The sequence below is a fragment of the Myodes glareolus genome, chromosome 9, assembly GCF_982192425.1.
Source record: "Myodes glareolus chromosome 9, mMyoGla1.1, whole genome shotgun sequence".
Classification (NCBI taxonomy): Eukaryota; Metazoa; Chordata; class Mammalia; order Rodentia; family Cricetidae; genus Myodes; species Myodes glareolus.
In genome coordinates, this window is record NC_142034.1 from 43,045,231 (window position 1) to 43,067,825 (window position 22,595).

General features: G+C 44.8%; 2 protein-coding genes across 3 annotated transcripts in view; both read right to left on the bottom strand.

Annotated features, from left to right (window-relative positions):
* Positions 1-1,444: 1,444 nt before the first annotated feature.
* Positions 1,445-16,640, bottom strand: Rnf135 (ring finger protein 135). 2 transcript variants are annotated; one of them, XM_085695493.2, is made up of 7 exons: positions 16,337-16,640; positions 15,127-15,201; positions 13,930-14,284; positions 11,324-11,470; positions 8,838-9,000; positions 5,215-5,292; positions 1,445-3,371 (listed from the first exon to the last, which is right to left on the bottom strand). In XM_085695493.2, exons 2-7 carry the CDS (start codon positions 15,141-15,143, stop codon positions 2,842-2,844), a joined length of 1,290 nt encoding a protein of 429 aa, XP_085551619.2. In that variant the 5' UTR covers positions 15,144-15,201; positions 16,337-16,640; the 3' UTR covers positions 1,445-2,841. The 2 variants fall into 2 exon arrangements, with proteins under 2 accessions (XP_085551619.2, XP_085551620.2); XM_085695494.2 differs by having other exon boundaries at positions 15,127-15,263.
* A 1,662-nt stretch (positions 16,641-18,302) lies between these two features.
* Positions 18,303-22,595, bottom strand: part of Adap2 (ArfGAP with dual PH domains 2) — a 30,156-nt gene continuing 25,863 nt past the window's right edge. Inside the window, 3 exon segments of the mRNA XM_085695490.2 lie at positions 18,303-20,003; positions 21,344-21,572; positions 22,435-22,512. Coding sequence (XP_085551616.1) covers positions 19,969-20,003; positions 21,344-21,572; positions 22,435-22,512 — 342 coding nt within the window. The 3' untranslated portion in view covers positions 18,303-19,968.

Sequence of the window (22,595 nt, forward strand, 5' to 3'; positions counted from 1 at the left end):
AGCTTCTACCAATCCAAAAACTAAGAATACCATCAGACAGCATCCGGACCCACAGACTATCTTCCCCCATCTCTGTACACCTGCGTCACCTATGTTCCCACCAATGTATTTTAAACTTGCCTTGATTTATGACTTTCTCTTTCAATGAAACTGCTTCCACACTGGAACATGTGGTATTTGGGGGTAACCTAAATCTCTGTTCCCAGGCTATGGTCATTCAAAATGACTCCAGAATAAACGCTTTTTCCCCTTAAGATAAGAATGGTGGTTTTAGGTACCAAGAGTCAGTCCCTAGAGGACAAAGTCTCTGCTTGGTTTGGCTTGAAGGTACATCACTCAGCACAAACGTTAGTTAACTATGTAGGGAGAGACTTTTTGTTTTGTCTTTTTTTTTCTAGACAGAATTTTTCTGTGTAGCCCTGACTATCCTGGATCTCACTCTGTAGAACAGGCTGGCCTTGAACTCACAGAGCTCTGCCTGCCTCTCCTCCCAAGTGCTGGGATTAAAGGCGTGCTCCACTATACCAGGTGGGAGAAACTTTTCAGACCTCCTCTATTGATTGAGACACATCCAGTTTTTTTTTTTTCTGAGTTTTCTCAAGCTCCTTCAAGTACAGTGGCAAACAAGTGCTCTTGATTAAGACATAATTGATACTGAGAAGCTTCGACCGCCTTCCCCTTGGGAGGCAGTGAAGGCACAGACTATGAATTCTGCATTTCTTCTCCAACACATCCTAGCTGTTCGGCACTAGGTAAATAGCATAATGTGCCTGAAATGCATAAATCTCATCTATAAAACAAAGCTATCTCACGGGCTCTCTTTGAGAAGGAAACAACGCTGGCAAAGAATTCATCATATTGCTTAACATGGAGTGTGGGCTGACATGCCACAGCTAACAGCTCATTCCCAACTCCGAATTCATTTGCTGACTTCACTGTTTTCCTAAGGGCAAAGTGGTTAGCTTACCCACAACACTATAAATTCGAAAAAGAAAATGAGTACAAATTTTAATCACCTTAGACACATTAAAATTTTTTGTTAATTTAGATGTACCAACCAATGATTCTCAAAATTATGTAGGTCACAAGACATTTGTGAAAAACAAAAAAATTCAATAGGTAGTAATTTAATATTTTTTGCTTATTCCTGAGGAAAAAATCATTAAAATTAGATATACCCCAAGACAGTAATGAGAAAAAGATATATATGTGTATGTATGTATGTATGTATATACTCATATACAAATGTACACATTTAGCTGTCGCTCACTATAGGCAGAGTTGGTTCCAGGACTTCTCTCACATACCAAAATTGGAGGATTCTCAAGTTCTTCATAGAAGATTCATGATGTTTGCATGGAAGCTAATCACTTACAACACTTTGGATTATGTAATTTCTTCAGGTGATACCATGTAGGAAATAATGACAAGAAATTCACAGACGGTCAGTACAGTTATGATTTATTCTAAATATTTTTTGTCATTGTTTATTGAAACAAAGTTTGTCTGTGTAACAGTCCTGGCTTTCCTAGAACTGGCTCTGTAGACCAGACTGATCTCAAACACACAGAGACCTGCCTGCCTCTACCTGCTGGGATTAAAGGTCTGCTCCACCATGCCTGGCTGTTTTCTAAGTATTTTTCATCCATTGATGGGTTACTATGGAGATTTCAAGAGAACATGATAATAAATATTGAAGAAGCCAGGTGGTGGTGCCGCACACCTTTAATCTGAGTGCTCAAGAGGCAGAGACAGGCGGATCTCTTTGAGTTCTGAGGCCAGCCTGGTCTACAAAGTGAGTTCCAGAACAGTCAGGGCTAAATATTGAGACTCTGTCTCAAACAAACAAACAAAAACCCAAAAAACAAAAACAAAACAAATGAAAAAACATTTCAAAGTGATTGCACTGGGTAACAGCCATCATTAAGTTCAAATCCACCATCAAGTTCTGGTTCTGGTACCAAGAAAGGCCGAGAACAGAACTGAGGGCTTTGTGTGTACAGAGGAAAGGCTCTACCACTAAGCTACCCCGCAGCCTGCGTGTTATTTTAAAGCACTAATTCATGGAACTATTATGACACAGCAATTGCTAAGTAACATATAGCCCTTTTTGGTGAGTCCTTGATGGTCTGCTTCCAACACCACTCAGAAAACAAACTGAACTCAGCACGGCTGTGATACTCATGATTTCAGTTTACTACATTGAAAGGCCATAGAATAACAGGAACAATAGCAAAGGCACACAAGGTAGGGTCCAGGAAGGCTCCCTCTCACAAGTCACTGGACAGGGCTCTATCCTCCCAATAGTGGTACTTTGGGACTTATCTAGTGCATGCTAGCTAGTGGTGTTTACCTAGCTATGCTGTGGGGCTGGGCTTTTAATTAGGGGTGGGTCAGTCATGTAAGCATGACTCGTTGACCACAGGGTGACTGAACCAACAGTCAGACCCAGACGAGTCCTAAGTGACAGAGAATTGTCCAAAGTCCCACTTATTAGTCAAGCTAGCCTAAGGCCTTAGAGGTCACCTTCAGGAGACAGGCCAGGCCAGCTTTTTCTCTTAAACGCCCAAGGTTCAAAGAACACAAACCTGCTTAGTTAATCTTATCCCACACAAAAATGAATAACTTCAAAAGTGGGTGGAGCCATACCATGTAGTCCAAGCTAGCCTTGATTTTGCTGACTAGGTTAGCCTCAAACTTGCAGCGATCCCCCTGCCTCTGCGTTCCCATGTGCTAGGGTTACAGACATGTACTACCATATCCAGTTTCCTTAAGTTTCCTAACTCTAGCTGCCTCTAAACAGAGAGACTAGGAAGCCCGTGTTCTAACCCAGGGGAAGCTTCATGAGTTTACCTGCTTTATTTTCAGGTAGTTTCCAGGACTTAAACCATACAGCCAGAAGGCAGGATGCAGAGGGGAGGAGGCAGAGACCTCACACTCATACAGAAGCCTCTCCTGACCAGAGACTGAGTAGAAGGCAAGCTTCCCCAGCTCAAGGTCCAGCCACACGCCCACAACCTCAGGGCGGCCCAAGTGAAGGTCGGTTTTCTTCACCATAGCCCAAGCAGAGAACTGGCCAGGCCCTTTCCACTCTATGCACCAAGAGTCCATAGTCCTTCCCAGCATCTGGTCCCGCTTCATGCCCCACGAAGCCACCCCAACAGCCCAGTGGTTGCAGTTCCTAGTGTCTACTTCCCAGTAGTTCTGGCCAGAAGAGAGAGCCTGGGAACATAAGACTTGGCTAATTAAAAATCTCTCCGGACTCCAAGAATAGGGTTGTGGACAACGGGACACAGTCACTGTCCGGCAACTGTTGGAAACCTCCAGGTTACAGGAGAGACTCCTCAGGTCAAAGGTTGGACTGATGGCCCCTGGGGAGACATGAACCACAAGAACATGACAGTCAGTTATTCTTCCATTTGTATGTATGGGTATTTTGCCGACATGTATGTCTGTGCACCACATGCATGCAATGCCCACAAAGTCAAGATGAGTATATTAGATCCTCTGGGACTAGAGTTTCAAACCATTATGAGACACCAAGTTGGTGCTAGGAATCAAACCCGGGTCCTCTGGAAGAGCAGCCGGTGCTCTTAACCACGGTGCCATCTTTCCAGTCATGGATACTTAGTTTTTGACCATCAATGCTGGAAATCATTTACTGACTAGTAAGAAGCAACATTTTATCCTTTGGGGTAATGTTTAAGTTAAATTGATATATAAACTTGTAGAAAGCTCTACATAACCTTCATGTTGTATAATCAATACCCTATTCCTGCTTTTATTGTTTTTTTTTTCCTTTGGGGGGGTGGGTGGTTCGAGACAGGGTTTCTCTGTAGCTTTGGAGCCTGGAACTGACTCTTGTAGACCAGGCTGGCCTCAAACTCACAGAGATCCGCCCCCTCTGCCTCCTGGGTGCAGGGATTGAAGGCATGTGCCTGGCTGCTTTTATTGTTTTTACCTCTCATCCGGAAACTATCTCTGAATCCCATGCAGTATAAGGTCATTCTTACTTTTCTCAATTCTTGTGCTTTGTGAGTATGATAGCTATTTATGCCTAGGTCTATGTGTTATTCATTTATATGTAATATCTCCTTCCTTCCTCCTTTTCTCCTCCCTCCCTTCTTGTCTGTCTAGTGCTGAGAATCAGACCCAGGGTCTTGCACATACTAGACAAATACTCTACTACTTGAATCACACTCCCAGCCCCCATTGGTTAAGTGCTAGTATTTGAATATTATGTCTTTTTTTAATTATTTATTTATTATGTATACAATGTTCTGTCTGCATGTATGCCTGCCCGCCAGAAGAGGGCACCAGGTCTCATAGATGGTTGTGAGCCACCATGTGGTTGCTGGGAATTGAACTCAAGACCTCTGGAAGAGCAGCCAGTGCTCTTAACCTTTGAGCCATCTCTCCAGCCCATATCATGTCTTCTCTACTCCAGGTACTTCTTTCTCTCCCTCCCTCCTGAGCTCTCCTGTAGCCATAAGCCAACTCTACCATGTTATGACCACTGCAAAGATAAGAGAACAGAGGCCCTAAGAGGTGACTTGTCCAGGCTTGCACAGCTGTCTAATAGAGCTGCTGCAGACAAACTCAGGACTCCAGGGTGCATGTACTCTTAAAGATCAACTAGCCTGAGACAACCCAGTATATATGTAAGTGGGGAAATAAACAGGCAGTTGTAACTGGTGATATCAGCATGGATGTGTTCAGTATCTAAGTGTTCAAAGACTTAGCTGAGCCTGGAATTTGGGACTCTCAAATCCTCTTTGTCTTTACAGTAAGCTCTCCATATAGAGGGGTTTCGTCTAGAAGAACAAATATCCAAGAATATAAAAACCAAAGATTAGGTCCCACAGCAAGGAGGTGAACATAGCACATTCTTGAATCCTACTGCTTGTAAGTAGTTTTTCTTTTCTTTTTTTTTTTTTCAGATTGAGTCTCATGTAGCCCAGGCTGGCCTCAAACTATGTAGCTAAGGATATGTTTGAAACTGATCCACCTGCCTCTCTCTCCCAAGTTCTAGGACTACAAGGATATAACATCACACCAGGTTTATACAGTGCTGGGGACTGAATCCAGGGTCTTTGTGCATGCTAGAAAAGTACTCTATCTACTGAGTAGATCCTAGTAAGTGTGTCAACCTGGCTGATCTACTGAGTCGATCCTAGTCCTAGCAAAGTGTGCTGAAGTGGACCTCATACTTACGGAGAGCAAACTGAGAGGCTTTCCTGGGTACAGGACATCTTTGGACAGGCGGCAGACATAAGGAAGAAGATGGTGTTTCTAGGAATTAAAAGAATAATTGGGAGGAGGAAGCACCATTAGCAAATGCAAACCAAAGGTATTCAACTGTCATAATATAGGAACAAGCCTGCATTCTTTCTCATTAGCGTATTCTGGGTGTTTAGGTTATGCCAGACACCACATTCAGACCAAGTATATCTAGTCCCAAGTTATCACTGTGGAACTTTTTTTTTTAATGATTTATTTATCTTTATTTTATGTGCATTGGTGTGAAGGTGTCAGATGCCCTGGAACTGGGTTTTCAAGCAGTTGTGAGCTGCCATGTGGGTGCTGGGAATTGAACCCAGGTCCTCTGGAAGAGTGCTCTTAACCACTCACTGAGCCATTTCTCAGCCCCTGTGGGACTTTTTTTTAACTGTTTCGCCCACAAGCCACAAACTCCTTGCTAGCAGAGATCTTATTCATCTCTATATTCTAAGTATTAAGACCCCTATAAGCCCCATAGACAGAAAGTATTTCATGCATATTTATCAGGTAAATTAATACAGTTCCAGGGGATTATAGCCCCTTATATCCAGAATACTCACAACCCCCTGTCAACGCCCTAAACCATTTATTGTATAAGCTGGTAACCTGGGCTGATGTAAGGTTCATGTCAACTGCTGACACCTACAACACCCTCTTCATGTTCCAAAGTTTAATTATTAACTTAAGCAATTATATATGCTAGACTACAATGATCATGGGAAGGCGGGAACAGAGAAAGGGAGGGAAACCCTATGGCATGGCAGAGGGGAAATCTTCCACCTGAATCTTTTTTTTTCCACTTTCATGTGTGTGGTGTGTGTACATGTATATATGCAAACTTTTGCATGTGTGGGTGCTTATACATGTGTGTGTACATGGGGCATGCGAAGGCCTGATACTGATGCTGAGACTCCCCCTCACTCACTCTTTCACCTTATTCATTGAGTGAGGGTCTACAGAGTGAGTTCCAGGACAGCCAGGGCTACACAGAGAAACCCTGTCTCGAAAATAAAAAAAAACAAACCCACATGTGACACATGCACAACATGAATGAATCTGAAGAATATCATTCTAAATGAAATAAAATCGTCACAAAAAGACAAATACTTTGAGGTTGAGTGGGTAACTCAGCGATAGATCATATGCCTGGCATGCATGAAGCCCCTGGTTTTGATCATCCCCACAAAACACACATATACCCCCCCCCAAAAAAAAAAAGAAGAAAGAAAAAGGTGGAATCACAATTGCCAGAGGCTGGAGAAAGGGAGAATATAGAGCTGCCTGACGGAAATAAAGATTCAGTTCTGCAAGATGATAAAGGTTCATCAAGATGTGTACTACAACCATGCAAACACTGTAAATATAATGAACAGCTGGATGAGCATAGCTATAATAAGATATATATCCCTAAGTATATAAAGCTAGCAGTAGCCAGGCTGGCTTTGAACTCACAGAGATTTGCCTGTCTCTGCCCCCCACCCCCAGTACTGGGATTAAAGGCTTGAGCCACCCCTCCCACTCCCCACCCCTCCCAAAACTGTATTTTTGATAGTATGTATCAAGAAGTAGCAAACTCCAAGACAAGACTACAAAGAGAGACTCTGTCTCAAAAAAGCAAAAATAAACAAACAAAAAGAATTATATAGTTATATACCTTTTTTCCTTCTTGCTACTATTCCCCCCAACCCTACACCCACACTCTTTTTGAGACAGGATCTCTCTATGTGCCCCAGATTTGCCTTGAACTCCTGATACGCCTATCTCTACCTCCCAAGTGCTGGGATTAGAGGTATGTACTGCTACACTTAGTTTCACGTCTCGTTAGTTAAAACATTTACTAATTAAAAAATAAAAAGAGGGCTGATGAGATAATTCAATTTAAAAAGACATAAGTGGTGGAGCACACCTTTAAGGCCAGCACTTAGGAAGTAGAGGTATGTGGATCTCTGAGTTTGAGGTCAGCCTGGTCTACAGAGTGAGTTCCATGACAGCCAGGACTACACAGAAAAACCTTGCTGAAAAAAATTTAAAAAGACACAAAATAAAAAGCAGCTAAGGACCACATGTGTGGTCCAGCTACTCTGGAGGTAGGAAAGTCGCCCAAGCCTAGTGTTTGAGGTCAGCCTGGGCAACATAAAAAGACCTCATCTCAAAAATGAGAACAGGGGCTGGCGAGGGGCTGGAGAGATGGCTCAGCAGTTGGGAGCACTGTTGCTCTGGTTGAAGACTTTGGTTTGGTCCCCAGCACCCACATGCTCACAACCATCCCTAACTCCAGCCCTAGGGACCCTGACACTCTCACCCTCTTCTGACCTTTGAGGGCACTAGACATACACAGGGGGCACAGACATACATGCGGGCAAACACCCACACAAAGAAACTAAAACTAAAACAGTGATAGCAGCAAGCAGAGATGGCTCAACAGGCAAAGGCACATGTTGCCAAGCCCAACGGCCTGAGCTGATTCCCAGGTCACACGAGGTGCAAGGAGAGAACAATTTCTGTAAGTTGTGGCCTGACTTCCCTCCACATGGGAGCTGTGGCAGGCACATGCCCACCACCACCACCACATATGTAAGTAGAAATGAAAACAAAAAGTCCAAATCAGCCTATCTCCAAACTCCTCCAGCAAACAGCAAAGATGAGCCACATGCTAGGATCCAGGGTCACGAGTCTTAAAAATGGGAGTTTAGCAGATTTTCTGAATGTGGCCGGATCTCTGAATGTGGCTGGTCCGGAGCCTTTCTGAAAAGCCACTGACAATGACACTGGGACTTGTTTCCTCTGCATATGCTGGATTTTTGGGATCCAGTCTGTTCGGATACTCACCTTCAGGGACCTGGAAGGAGTGGGGAGGAACTTGAACATCCCACAGAGCTGGAAGCCCTGACTGCTCTTAGGGATGAAGAGGGAGGAGGAGGGGGAGGGGGGAGTGGGAGGGTGTTGGGAGGAGGGGCAGAAATGAAAACTTTCATAATTTAATAAACTTTAAAAAAAATAAAAAAAATGGGAGTTTAGCTTTACTCGGGGCCTATGCTACAGAAAAATCCCTTATGTCCATATCTCAAACTGTCCTCAGCCTTGACCATACCTCAGCCTACTCCTATTCAACTTACACCGCCACAGGAAAAAGCAGACATGCTCTAGGTCCTGTTCCCAAAGGACAAAGCCAGGGGCACTTGGTCATTCTATCCTGATGTGAGATGTCCTTCTGTATATGTGTTGCTTTATTGGTTGATGAATAAAGCTGTTTCAGCCAATGGCTTAGCAGAGTAAAGTCAGGCGGGAAATCCGAACATAGATATATATAAAGAGTAGGCAGAGTCAAGGAGACACCATGTAGCCACTGATACCAGTAAGCCACAGGCGATAGATTAATACAAATGGGTTAATTTAAGATGTAAGAGCTACCTAGTAATATGTCTGAGCCATTGGTCAAACAGTGTTGTAATTAATATAGTTCTGTGATTATTCAGATCTGGGCAGCTGAGAAATGAAAGCACAGTCTCCGTTTACAGCACCCAACTCTCTTAGTCAGCCCGGCTCCATCAGCTCACCCGGAACTTGTTCTCCAGAAGCTTCTTTCCACATGACTCCGCCTTGCAGTTTTTCTTGAATTTCTTCTAAGTTATGGAGAATCTCTCGAATTTTCCTCTCAGATGCACTGGACGTTACTGCCTTTGGAGAAGTCAAGGAATGATCCTTCTCAGAGGAAGAAGCCTATGATCAATGAGGAAACAAGTAAATAAAAGCCCACTATAGAACTCATCAGGTACACTCAAGAGCCAGGCCCTCCATCCACAGTTTTGTTTTGTTTCATTTAAGTCTAAACAGGCTTTTAAAAACAAAATCAGGGGTTGGAGAGATGGCTCAATGATTAAGAACAATGGCTGATCTGCTAGAACCTGGGTTTAGCTCCCAGGATCAACATGGCCGCCTCCATAGGTACCAGGCATGCCTATGGGCACAGATATACATGCAGATAAAACACCTATACACATAAAAACGAACAAATAATATTCCCTAGCAGAATGCAGTGATTCGGGGCTGAAGAGATGGCTCAGCGATTAAGAGCATTGCCTGCTTTCCCAAAGGTCCTGAGTTCAATTCCCAGCAACCACATGGTGGCTCACAACCATCTGTAATGAAGTCTGGTGCCCTCTTCTGGCCTGCAGGCATACACACAGACAGAACACTGTTTATGTAATAAATAAAATAAATATTTAAAAAAAAGAATGCAGTGAGTCATGTTTATAACTCAAGCACTTAAGATTCCTGCATAAATATTTTTTTAAAAAGTCCTGAAGCAAGAAGACTGCTATGAGTTCAAGGTTAACCTAGGCTACAAAGTAAGATTCTGTCTCAAAACAAAAATCATGATACTGGAGCATTTTTTTTCCACAATGTTTTTTCAAGACAGGATTTCTCTGTGCAGCCCTGGCCATCCTGGAACTCACTCTGTAGACCAGACTGGCTTCAAACTCACAGAGATCCACCTGCTTCTACCTCCCAAGTGCTAGGATTAAAAATCATGCACCATCACCACCACTCAGAACATTTATTTCTTTTTATTTTATGTTTATGAACACTTTGCCTATCTATTTGTATATATGTATCACATGATGTGGGATTCCCCTCTATATGCTATGAATATGTTTTATTACCATTGGTTAATAAAGAAGCTGCTTTGGCCTATGACAGGGAAGAATACAGGTAGGCAGGAAACTAAACTGAATACAGGGAGAAAGAAGGTGGAGTCAGGCAGACTCCATGTAGCTGCCCAAGAAGCAAGAGGTAACAAGTCACAACAAGATCTCATCACTAAAGGGCCATTAGCAAGATGGCTCATCTGGTAAAGCTGCTTTGCTGCACAAGCCTGGTGACACCTTGAGTTAGATCCCTGGGACCTACAGTGAAAGATGAGAACAGACTCCTGAAAGTTGTGCTCTGACCTCCCCTACACACATGCTCTCCCTTGCACACAGACACCCTCCCCTACATACACTCTCTCCCATACACACACAAACTCTTTCTTCCATACAGTTATAGAATATTTTTTTAAGAGGTCACTGAACGGGCCAGGTGGTGGTTGGCGCACACCTTTAATCCCAGCACTTGGGAGGCAGAGGCAGGTAGACCTCTGTGAGTTCAAGGCCAGCCTAGACTACAGAGCCCAGTTCCTGGACAGCCAGAGAAACCCTGCCTCAAAAAAAAAAAAAACAAACAAAAACAAAAACAAAACAAAACAAAAAAACAAGCAAACAAGGTCACTGAATGGGGCTGGAGAGTGACAGTTAAGAACACGTGTTGCTCTTGCTAAGGACCTCAGTTCCATTCCCGGCATCTACATGATGGCTCATACTCATCTGTAACTTTGATTCCAGGGGATTCAACATCTTCTCTGATTTCTACAGGCATCAGGCATACCCATGGTGAGTGAGTGTGTGTGTGTGTGTGTGTATTAATGCAGACAAAACACCCATACACATAAAATAAGATAAATACATCTTTAAAAAAAACTAAAGGCCACTGAAGAGAAGGACTTTCAAATCTGTGGGATTTACCAAGAAATCGTTGGTGATTTTAGAGAGGGTTGATTGAGTGGAGTGGGAAGGACAGATCCCCGTCCACTTGAAGCTTTCATTAACTCATGTCTATCATGTCAGATTTCTAATCACCCATTCTGGCAGTAAAGAAAATAGTAAAACGTTGCCAGGTGGTGGTGGTGCACGCCTTTAATCACAGCACTTGGGAGGCAGAGGCAGAAGGATCTTTGTGAATTTGAGGCCAGCCTGGTCTACAAGAGCTAGTTCTAGGACAAGCTCCAAAGTTACTGAGAAACTCTGTCTCAAAAAACCAAAAAAAAAAAAAAAAAAAAAAGAAAAGAAAAGAAAAGAAAGAAAGAAAGAAAGAAAGAAAAAAGAAAGAAAGAAAAAGAAATAGTAAAGCGTGAGACCTGTTGCATTCCATGATTCCACGTCTCAGACCGCTCTAGCTGGAAGCAGTCCTTCACCCTGGCCCTTCCTTTCCCACCTGAACCTACCATGCCCAGGATGCCTCGTTCATTGTCCGGTCCGGATCCCGATGGAGGACTTTGCGTTGGAAGGCTCTTGACAACGTCCACCAGCTGTCGCACCAGTTCTGTCAGCTTCTGGATGACTTCTTCCGTGGTGCTTTTCTGTACTGTCACCTTTAAAAGAGCAAAACAGGGCTTCTGGTTCCCGAAAACTGGACCCAGGACTACCACTCAATAAAGGGACCTATACATGCCACGGCAGCAGCATGAAAGAAAACATTCGGAGTGATGGCAAAGACTGGAGAGTCAAGAAACAAATCTTCAGATGTAACACAAGATACATTTTTACAAGAATGCCAAGACAGCTTAAAGGTGCAAACAGTCTTTTCAGCAACTACTACTAGAAATATGTATCTGTATACCAAAGAATGAGGCCAGATTCTTTGGTTTGATTTTGAGACAGGGTCTCTCTACGCAGTCCTGACTGTCTTGGAGCTTTGTATGTAGACCAGGCTGGCCTGAAACTCATAGAGATCTGGCTGTCTCTGCCTCCTGAGTACTGGGATCAAAGGAATGTGCCACCATGCTCTGCTTGAAGTTAGATGCTTACCTAACACTATAAAGAAAATTAAGTGAGAGCCGGGCGGTGGTGGTGCATGCCTTTAATCCCAGCACTCGGGAGGCAGAGGCAGGCGGATCTTTGTGAGTTCGAGGCCAGCCTGGTCTACAAGAGCTAGTCCAGGACAGGCTCCAAAGCCACAGAGAAACCCCGTCTCGAAAAATCAAAAAAAAAAAAAAAAAAAAAAGAAAAGAAAATTAAATGAGGAGGCTGGGGAAAGTGCATGCCCAGTACATCTGAGGCCCTCAGATCAGTCCCCAACTGAGTAAAATTGAAAATAGGAACTCAGTTGTGAGATAATGTACATTGTAGCCGTAGTTATAATAGTCAAATATAGAAGTAATTCAAATGTTCATTGCTAGATAAATTGATTAGAAAGTGATATAGCCACACAAATGATAAGACAGAAACACCTAAAGCAAGGATGTGCTGATACATGCTACAACATGAATCAGTCCAGAAAATATTATTGGGATGAAAGAAGTTAGACACAAGGGGACATGGACTAGCCCCATTTATATGACACATGTAGAATAGGTAAATTCAGAGACATAAAATAGATTGTTGTGGAATACTATTTCAACTAGGTAAACATGCGTTACATTTGTTTATGCTGTGGAATATTTATTTTAACTGTATAAAGATGTGTTACATTTGTTTATGCTGCATTTGTTAACAATGTAAGGATGTGTTTAATTATGTAAACATGTGTTGCATTTGTTTCATCTTGCCTGCCTAAGGAGACCTGGTTGGTCTAATAAAGAGCTGAATGGGCAATATCTAGGGAGAGAGGGAGAGAGAGAGAGAAAGAGAGAGAGAGAGAGCGAGCGCACTTCCCACCAACTGACCAACTGTCCCAAGGCAAGAAGAAGCCAAGCAGCCAGCTAAACAAGAGAAGCAGTGAAAGTAAGATAAAAAGGAGAAAAGTAAAAAGCCCTGGGGCGAAAGGTAGAAAAAGAAAAACAGCCAGGCAGTGGCGGTCCAAGTCTTTAATCCCAACACCTGGGAGGCAGAGGTAGGCGGATCTCTGTGAGTTCGAGGTCAGCCTGATTTAAAAAGCGAATTCTAGGATAGCAACATCCAGGACTTTTACACTGAGAGACACCATCTGGAAAAACCAAAAATAAAAAACTAAAAAGGCTCCGTGTCATGATTTGAGAGCTGATTGGTCACTCAAAAGAAAAAGCCTGGTACAATGAGACGTGTGCGGAGGCTGGAGGAATCAGGTGTTATTGCTTAGTGGGTACAGAGGTTCTATTTGTGGTGACGAAACAGCGGTGACAGAAGCACAGTATTGGAGAGGTGACAAATGCCATCGAACTGTACACTAAAAAAGTTGTGCGAATCGTTGCTCGGTCATGGTGGCACATGCCTTTAATGCCAGCTCCTGAAAAGCAGAGGCAAGCGGAGCTCTGGGTTCAAGCGCTCCATACCTGTAATCCCAGACTTGGAAAGGCAAGGCTGGCACAGGTCATCACTTACTTCAGGTTCAAGGCCAGCGTGGTCTACACTAGTTAGGGCCTGTCTCAATAAATAAGTAGAATTAAATAGTGCTAAAGTGGCAAATTTTATGGTGAATATAATATACATATATATTATATACACATATATAATAAAATTTATACATATTCTACCACACTAAAAATTTTCAGACACCACAGAAAAGCTGGCGAAAAAAATGATAATATGGAAGGGTGCACGACACCTGGTGGGATGGGATTTAGAATAACTATTACTTGTGAGATTTTTAACTATTGTTTGTGCCAGACCTCTTACCACGTAGATCTGGCTGGTGTGGGGCATGCCCCTGCTTTCAGCCTCTCAAATCCTGGAATTACAAGCGTGCATTCTCCACGCCGGACTTTTCAGCTTCTTTATACAACTCTGAATTTTTCAAAGATTCTCCTGAAAACAGATTACACTGATAAAATCACGCAGCGGAAGAAGAGATCGGGAAGGCAGGAGAGGCCCAAGAGGGCGCGCGCAGGCTGCCAGAGCGGTGCGGGCTTCCTACCGGCGGCGGCGCGGGGCGACGCAGCGGAACGGACGCGGGTGCGGGCGCGGTTTCGGGGCCAGGCTCGAGCTCGAGCGCCGCTTGGCGGTACTTGTCCGCCAGGTCCTGCAGCAGCGGGTTCTTGCGAAGCGTGGGCTTCGCCTCCGGGGCCTCCCGGCAGGTGGGGCAGGCCCAGGGGCGGCCACCCAGGCCGGCGCGCTGCTTGACCCACAAGTCATTGAGGCACCGGTAGCAGAAGCTGTGGCCGCAAGGCAGCGTGGTGGGACAGTCCAGCAACTCTCGGCAGATAATGCAGCCCAGGTCCTCCTCGCTCAGCCACACAGGGACTGCACAGCCTAGGACAGGGCCCGCCATACTGGGCGGTGGCCAGGATGCCCAGTAAGGTTCCGCTCCGCCCCACCCACTTCCTCAGCTTCGCCCCGCCCAGCCGCCCGCAGTGTTCCCAGCCTCTAAAAGCGCTGGCTGGCCTCCAGCCTGGAAAGTCATTTTTCTCAATCTTCTGGCTCAAACTCATCTATTCATCAACATGCAACCCCAACAACTTAAGCTATGAAGAGGGTTCACTTCAGGACCTCATTTTCGGGTTGCACCTACTCGGTGTCGTATTTCGTTTTCTGAGATCTGTGCCAACAAAACAAAACCAGGCCAGCATGGTCTACAGAGCTAGTTCCAGGATAGTGAGGACAACACAAAGAAACCCTGCTTCAACAAACCAACAAATAAATAAACAAATGAATGAATGAATATGTAAATAAATGAACAAATGAATGAATGAACGAATAGAAAAACCAGACAACCAAGGAAATAAGCAAGCAAATGAACAAACAAAACTCACTATTTTTGTTTTAGATAAATTATGCCAAAAATCCCTTTTCTAAGGCTTGTCAAGTGACTCTCAATTTAACCAGTTAAACTTTTACTTAGAGATACTTCTGTTTACCTTAATATACTCAGAAAGGAAAATTAGAGCATTCTTCATTTCACTACATCTTTGGCAGTCTAATATTTTGGGAGGATTTTATCTTACATATTTGAAACAAGTTTGAATGTTTGAAAGTGTCCATTGAGCTCATGAAATTGATGAAGAATATTTACCACTTTAAGTAAAAGCAGTTTGTCTGATTAAATTCATCTGTTGTTCAAGTTAAAAAGGGGGTTGGTGGGCTGGAGATGGGAAGCAGTTGGTAGAGCACTCACCCTGTTCGTTTGTGCATGAAGCCTCGGGTTTGTTCTCCATCTTGGTCCCACAGGTCTGTGATCTCAGTACTCAGGCTGAAGGAAGAGGAGCAGAAGTTTAAGGCCGTCCTTAGCTACACAGTCAGTTGGAGGTCAGCCTGGAATACATAAGAACTTCTTTCAAAGAATAAAGTGCTGGCAAATGCCTATAATCTCGGCACTCAGGAGGCAGAGGCAGGATCTCTGTGAGTTCGAGGCCAGCCTGGTCTACAGAGTGAGTTCCAAGACAGGCTCCAAAGCTACAGAGAAACTCTGTCTTGAAAAACCAAAAAACAAGAATAAAATGGGACTGCTGAGAGGGCTCTGAGTGAAGTGCTCACTGTGAAGCCTGACACAGGAATTTGGTCCTGGAACCCAGAGAAAGGGGCAAAGAGAGACGCAACCCCACAAGATTGTCTTCTTACGACATGTGTGCTGTGACACACACTCCCTAGCACAAACACACATGCACACAATAATAACATAAAATAATAATAAACACAAAGGGGAAAAACGACATATTTTTTTTTGCCTTGGAGACCTCTTCTATTCTCTCCTCATTTTTCCTTTTAAAAAAATCTATATTTTCTCTGCTTAAAAATAAGTAAGTAAAATAATAAAATAAAGATAAAGAGGTAACCTCAGAGACCAAGACAGAGGGATTCAGACAGAGGTCAGGAGCCAGACCATGTGCTGTATCTCACTGGGCTTTCTTGTCTGTCCCCGCCTGCTGCTCTGAGGGACACACCCACACAGAATCCCCCCTCCCTTGTAATCAATCAGCTGTATTACAGCCTATTTACTGCCTTTTGGGTGGTGAATTCCTTGAGCACCGGAGCTGTGCCTCTACTCATTTCCCCATCCGAGAACTTAGCCACGTAGATCCCCAAGGAGCGCACAGAGGTGCAAAAGTCAGACGAGTGGCTCATAATGCGTGCTCTACAGCAGGTCTCAACCTTCCTAAGGATGCGACCCTCTAGTCCATTTCCTCGTGTTGTAGAGATCCCCAATCATAAAATTATTTTCGTTGCTACTTCATAACTGCAACGTTGGTACTATTATAAATCGCAATGAAAATATTTTTGGAGATAAAGGTTTGCCAAAGGGGTTGCGACCCAGAGTTTGAGAACCACTGCTCCAGCAGGCCCTGCCACAGATACAGTCAAAGAATTAGTAGCTAGAGAGGACCCACCTCCCCGGCGAGCTTCATTCTGGAAAGAGATATCCAGAATTTGTATTACTTGCTTCTTTGGGGAATTCAAGGAAGTCCAGTAGATTCAGAGACTCACGACACCTGAAGGTACACGTCTGCAATCCCAGCACTCGGGAGACAGGCAGATCTCTGTAAGTTTGACGACAGCCTGCCTTTGAGCATTCTCTTTCCTCAACTTGAGTTATTTTCCTCACCCCTTCCCTTTGATTAACCTCTATTCAGTTTGGACATTTTCAACTTTAACGTCACTTTCTTGAGAGGAAGGAAGGAGGCTTCCCTTGCCCCCTACCCCCTATGCTACTCTTGGCTGATTGTCACACACCCATTGCCGCTTGCTGCCCCCTGCAGGCTTCCATGTGCAACAGCAGGGACCTCCTGCTCGCACCTGCTCAATAAGGGAGCTCAGCCCGGCACTTGGCAAGTGGTGAAATGCAGGTAACTTACATTGAATTTTGACAATCAGTGCAGCTTCCTCTTATTCTTTTTAAAAAATAAGGTCAAACTTAATTTTTAAACATGTGTGCGCCCATGAAGGCCAGAGCGGATGGAGCTGGCTGATGCGGTTGCTGGGAATTCAAATCCTCTGGGAGAACAGAAAGTGCTCTTAACTGCTGAGCCATCCAACTTCCCCGACTTCCTCATTTTAAATATAGAAAGTAAGGCAAACAGTGAAGGGACTTTTCTTGTGTTCTCAAGCTAATGTCAGAACTGGACCCAGATAACTCCCCAGCCTGCTTTCTTTCTCCAAAGCACTGTGATAATGAAGATGGCATCATTTTCTCATTATCTGTGTTTCTATTTCTTCTCAAATGTGCACAAAAATGGAATTCTCTGAGGAACTTTTTAAAATCTATATTTTAACCGGGAGTCCTTTAATTCCAGCACTCAAGCAGAGGCAAGCGGATCGCTGAATTCGAGGCCAGCCTGGTCTACAGAGAGAGTTCCAGGACAGCCAGGGTTACACAGAGAAACTCTGTTTTGAAAAATCAAAAATAAAAAATATCTTTTAAAAAGATTTATTTTTGTCGTATGTGTATATTTGATCCGCATATATGTAAGCGTACCTTGTACATACAGTGCCTGTGGAGGCCAGAAGAGGATCCTAAGGAACTGGAGTTACTGTTGCCAGCCTCTATTCTATGTGGGCGCTAGGAACTAGAGTCCTCTGTCGGTGTAGCAAGTGCCCTTAAACACTGAGCCGTCTCTCCAACCCTCTTAGAGAAAACTAATTATTATTTTGCTTATTTAAGTTCTAATGATGGAAGTATGCTAAGCATAGTGGGAGGTGGAGGGGGGCTAAAACTAAAAGGAGAAATTCCCACACTTTAACCACCAGATCCTGACTGTTTGGAGCCTGTCCCCAATGACTTGCAATTCCTTATACAAACATTTAGAGCTTAACTCTAAGGACTCACGAATAGCCAGACTCAAGGAGCTCCAAAGCACTATAAATGGACTAGTTATCAAGATGGAGAGAGATGTCATTTGTCCACCCAGAATATCCACACACACACAACCAGCACGGGAGAGGCAATCGCAATGATCAAGCAACTCCCCTTGTTATGCAGGAATGGCCTTTCCTTGGGCAGCAGAGGACTTCTGTCTCCTAGAGCTCTCCAAGTCTTTGTCTCTCTGGCAGCGTTTTATTTAATCTTTTCCTACCTGTTCTGGTTTGGTAAATACTTTTACCCAGTACCCCCTTTGGTCACCACTGTTGCTGTCACAACACAAGCACAGGTTCTACCACTGAGCTGTCCCTCCAGCCCCTTCTAGGAAATCTGAGACACTATCTCACCAGGTTGCCTAGGGTGCTCCCAGACTCTCTGGCTCAAGTGGTCCTGTGGAAACCCCTGCGTACATGAGTCTGAAGATGTACCCGCCATGCCCAGCTCCATGGATATTGGATTCTGGAAGGAAAACCTTTGCTTTTGAAGAGTGACGAATGGGCGGTTTATCAACTTTTTAATACAAAAACCCAAATCTATATAAAATGATCACAAGTAAGAAAATAAGCACTCATTTACATTTCAGCTGGATTCATCAGGGCTGTGCTCTGTGCATACAGACATCGGTATGTACACATGTGCATGCTATTTGTGCACATGTCGACATATACTGATCCTTGCTAGCTGAACCACTTAAAAGCTGGCTGCAGACTTCATTTACATTTTACTTCAGCATGCATCCCCTAAGAACAGGAACACTTTATACAAACACATGACTATCACAATTTTACAATACTGTTAGCTGACGTACATCCAGATCCTAATTGCTCCAACATCAGTTATGTCCTTTACAGTGGCTTTTTAAAAATCATTTTGTTTTATTTTATGTGTATTGGTGTGAGGGTGTCAGATGCCCTGGAACTGGAATTACAGTTGTGAGTTACCAAGAAGTTGCTGGAAATGGAACCTGGGTCCTCTGGAAGAGCAGCCAGTGCTATTAATCACTGAGTCATCTCTCCTGGACTTCTCTTATTTTCCCAACTGCATTTGGTTGCCATGTTTTGGTATTGGCTTTTGGAGGGGGGTTGTTTGTTTGTTTTAAAGATTTATTTATGCATGTATGCCTGCATGCCAGAAGAGGGTGTCAGATCTCCTTACAGATGGTTGTGAGCTATCGTGTGGTCACTGGGAATTGAACTCAGGACCTCTGGAAGAGCAGCCAATACTCTTAACTGTTGAGCCACCTCTCCAGCCCTAATTTGTGGTTTTTGTTTGTTCTCCTTTGAATCAGGGTCTCATTAGCTTTGAGCTCTCTATGGATAATAGCAGAACCTCTGATCCTCTGGCCTCCACTTCCCTAATACAAGAATTATAGGTACCACTACCCCTGTCTTTGGTCTGTCTGTCTTTGTCTCTCCCTCCCCTCTGTTTTGTGAAACAAGTTCTCTCTAGATAACGCTGGCTGTCCTGGAACTTGATATATAGACCAGGCTGCTCTTGAACTCATAGAGACTTACCTCTCTCTGCCTGTTGAGTGCATGAGCCTAAAGGCATGCATCGCCATGTATGGCCAATTTTATCTTTTAATATTGATATTTGAAGAGTCCAGGCTAGTTGCATATCAACATGTAAGTAATATTGAGATATCTTATTAATTCTTGGTAGTTAGGTTCAGATTAAACATTTACATTTTTTTCTACTTGCACAATCTTAATGCTGAGGGTGCTTTTTATATTGCAATGCCTCTACCCCTCTCTGTAGATTTTGTTGTTGTTTGCTTGCTTTTGTTTTTGTTTTTCGAAACAAGGTCTTGCTATGTAACTCAGGCTGCACTTGAACTCCCTGTATGGTCCAGGCTGGCACCAAACTCACAGTACCCCTTCCTCTCCACAGACATGAATCACTGCACCCTGACATGAGACAGCCTTCAGGTCTTCTAAGCTTGGAGAGCTACATTCTTCTCAGTATCAGCTCCCCAGACTGCGAAATGTTTGCTGGAAAGATTCTGGGAGCCACAATATAAACCACACCCTCCATGTTGACAGAGTTCACTGACAGGGGCAGCTGCTGCTGGTCTCTGGGCTCCTTTCTGGACAGCCAGGGCAGAGGTGAACACTTCTCAGGGATTTCAGGTGCTCCGTGGCCAGCCAACCCTTCCGAGATGGGTCACCTGAGGCCACAGCCACTCTCTGCTGATGCAGCTGCAAGGGAAGCAGGAAGGCTGAGTAAGGTGGCAGTGCTATAAGGTCCTGCTGCAGGGAAGCAGTAGCCAAGGGGACAAGGGTGCCGTGACAGAGGGGCCAGAGCAGCACTGAGAGCAAAGAGAAACTTTAAATGAGAATAACCAGGAAAAACAGACTGAAGGTGATAGACAAGGCAGACACATAGGGAAAAGGGAAGAAGAAAGCAGGGCAGAGACACAGGGTGTTGGGCCCAGAGAGGACAGAGTGCAAGGTTGAAGTGTGTCCTCAATTACCTCCTGTGTCCTTAGCTTTGGGAACTGGTCACTGAAGACAATTGTGGGTTGGGTTTTTGTTTGTTTTGGTTTTGTTTTTTTTTTGAGACAGAGTCTCACTGCATAGCCCTGACTGTCCTGGAATAGCCCAGGCTGGCTTTGAACTCACAGAGTTCTACCTGCCTCTGCCAAGTGCTGGGATTAAAGGCAGCACTAGCTACCACACCACACCAGGATGTGACAGTTGTATTTAATTTTTATGTATGAGTGCTCTGCCGCCATGTATGCCCGCACGCTTGAAGAGGGCGCCAGATCTCATTACAGGTGGTTGTGAACCACCATATGGTTGCTGGGACTTGAACTCAGGATCTCTGGAAGAGCAGCCAGTGTTCTTAACCGCTGAGACATCTCTCCAGTCGGACAGTTGTGCTTATACTGGTGAGTCTAGGAAGGCACAAGGGCCTCCCCCTGGGGCTATTGGGGTCACCTGTTCAGTCTGTACTTTTCCAAACAGAGACCGTTTTCCTTTCCACCCCAGAAGCTCGGCTCTGAGCCAGATGTTTCCTCCTGAACTCAGCACATCTCTGCTTTTCGCAGGGTTAACAACAGAGGGGAACAGTCTTCTTGCGACACATGCAGGGTGAAAAGAAGGAGCAGGGGAGGGAGACGGCAAAAGAGAGGCTTGAGCACAGGGAGAACACTAAAAATAGCCTTCCTTCTGCGTGGGGAGGAATCCAGAATCCTGGGAGGGCGTCTGGCAGGGTGACCTCTGCTAAGGCTACCAGGCCAGCACTTATGAGAAAAAGGACAAGAGTGTGGGGAATCTGAGCAGCTTGGTAGAGCCAGCCTCCACAGTTCTGCTAGGGCCGGACTCCGCCTGAAGCTCATGAGGACAGCTGAATAGAGGAACTTGGTGCAGAGGGGACTTTCTGGCAATAATGTGCAATGCGTGTGCTTTTCTCTGGCAGGAAGTAAGGGCAACTCCAAACGATGAGTCAGGCCCTTCCGGGACTAACAGTGAAAGAGCCCTTTTCTGCCCTCACCCAAAAGAACCCCCAAGACCCCCCGCCCTGCCCTGCTTCTCACTGAGGAGGTGGAGGGGCGACAGGGGACTGGACAGGACATCCTGCAGACTCTCCAGCCATTCTCGCTGTTCCTTCTCACTGGGGCAGGTGAAGATGAATTTCCGCTCTGGAGTGACGACAGTGAGTCCAACCTTCCAGCGATTCCCTCGGATGCCCCTGGGCAGGTCTTCGCACACCTCATAACCCTGCTCATTGCTTCCCAGAAGAACCTGTCCCTGCTCGAAAGCATCCTGAAAATGGAAGGCAGTGGTTATCTAGCCCTGCCAGGCCCAAGGTCAAGCTCCGCAAACAGATGTGCACACCATTGCCAGGTGTGACTTCAAATTGAAACCTTAAGGATATTGCATACTAGTCTGCTGAAAACACTAACATACAGAGACTAGACCAGGCACTGGGAACTCAAAGGCTGGATTCTCACTTTGCTTTAGGCACTGGGGATTGAGCATAGAGTCTCAAACATAACAGGCAAGTCCTCTACTGCTGAGCTTAATCCCCGCCCTCTATCTCTTTTCAATTTTGAGACAAGGTCTCGCTAAGCTACACAGGTTGTCCTTGAATTTATTCTGAAGCCCAGGAAGTCTGAATTTACAATCCAACTGTCTGAGCCTCCCCTGTAGCTGGGATTATAGACTGGTGCCCCAGACCCAGCTCAAGTGGTTTACATGTTAGCAATTTGTATACTCATCATGGCCCCTTCTGAGCAAGGCATTCATGCCAAGCCAGTATTTTGGTAAGAAGGGAAATGCAGCATGGCAAGCTAAGCGCACACCCAGCCCAGGGCATGGCTCTACAATGGCAGGGCTGAGACTAGAGCCCAGACTCCAGGCAAACTGGTTCCTTGGCCCACAACCCTAACCGCTCTACTCCAGACCTCCTGGTTACAAGGGAGTGGCTGGTTCCACTTTACCTTAAGCACAGCTGTCAGCCCTGGGATCCTGGATGGAGCTGAGTGAGAATCTGGGGTACAGGCTCTCCTGTTACAGGTTCCCCTGTCCTGGGATCCTGAGAGCCAGCCTTTCTGTATATTCTAAGATCAGCACAAGCCCCTCTGACTGGGGACATGCTAAGGAAGGAATCAGGAATGACTCTTACCAGAGGGTTCTTGTAATACAACAGCCTCCGCTCCAAGGGATCCAGAGCAAACCATCTTTTCTTGAAGGGTTCTTTGTGCTGCAAAAGGAGGAACCTCTTTACCAGACTTGGCTAAACCAGGCACAGAGGTCAGGGCCAGCTCAGAGAAGAGGTCATAGCAC

Bases quoted from the DNA above. Each gene is read 5' to 3' on its own strand.
- Rnf135 (XM_085695493.2), bottom strand. The intron at 11,471-13,929 runs GTAGGAAGCCCG...GCTCTTTTAAAG, and splicing joins GTCGCCCCGCGCCGCCGCCG to GTGACAGTACAGAAAAGCAC. The intron at 9,001-11,323 runs GTAGGTTCAGGT...CATTGATCATAG, and splicing joins AACGAGGCATCCTGGGCATG to GCTTCTTCCTCTGAGAAGGA.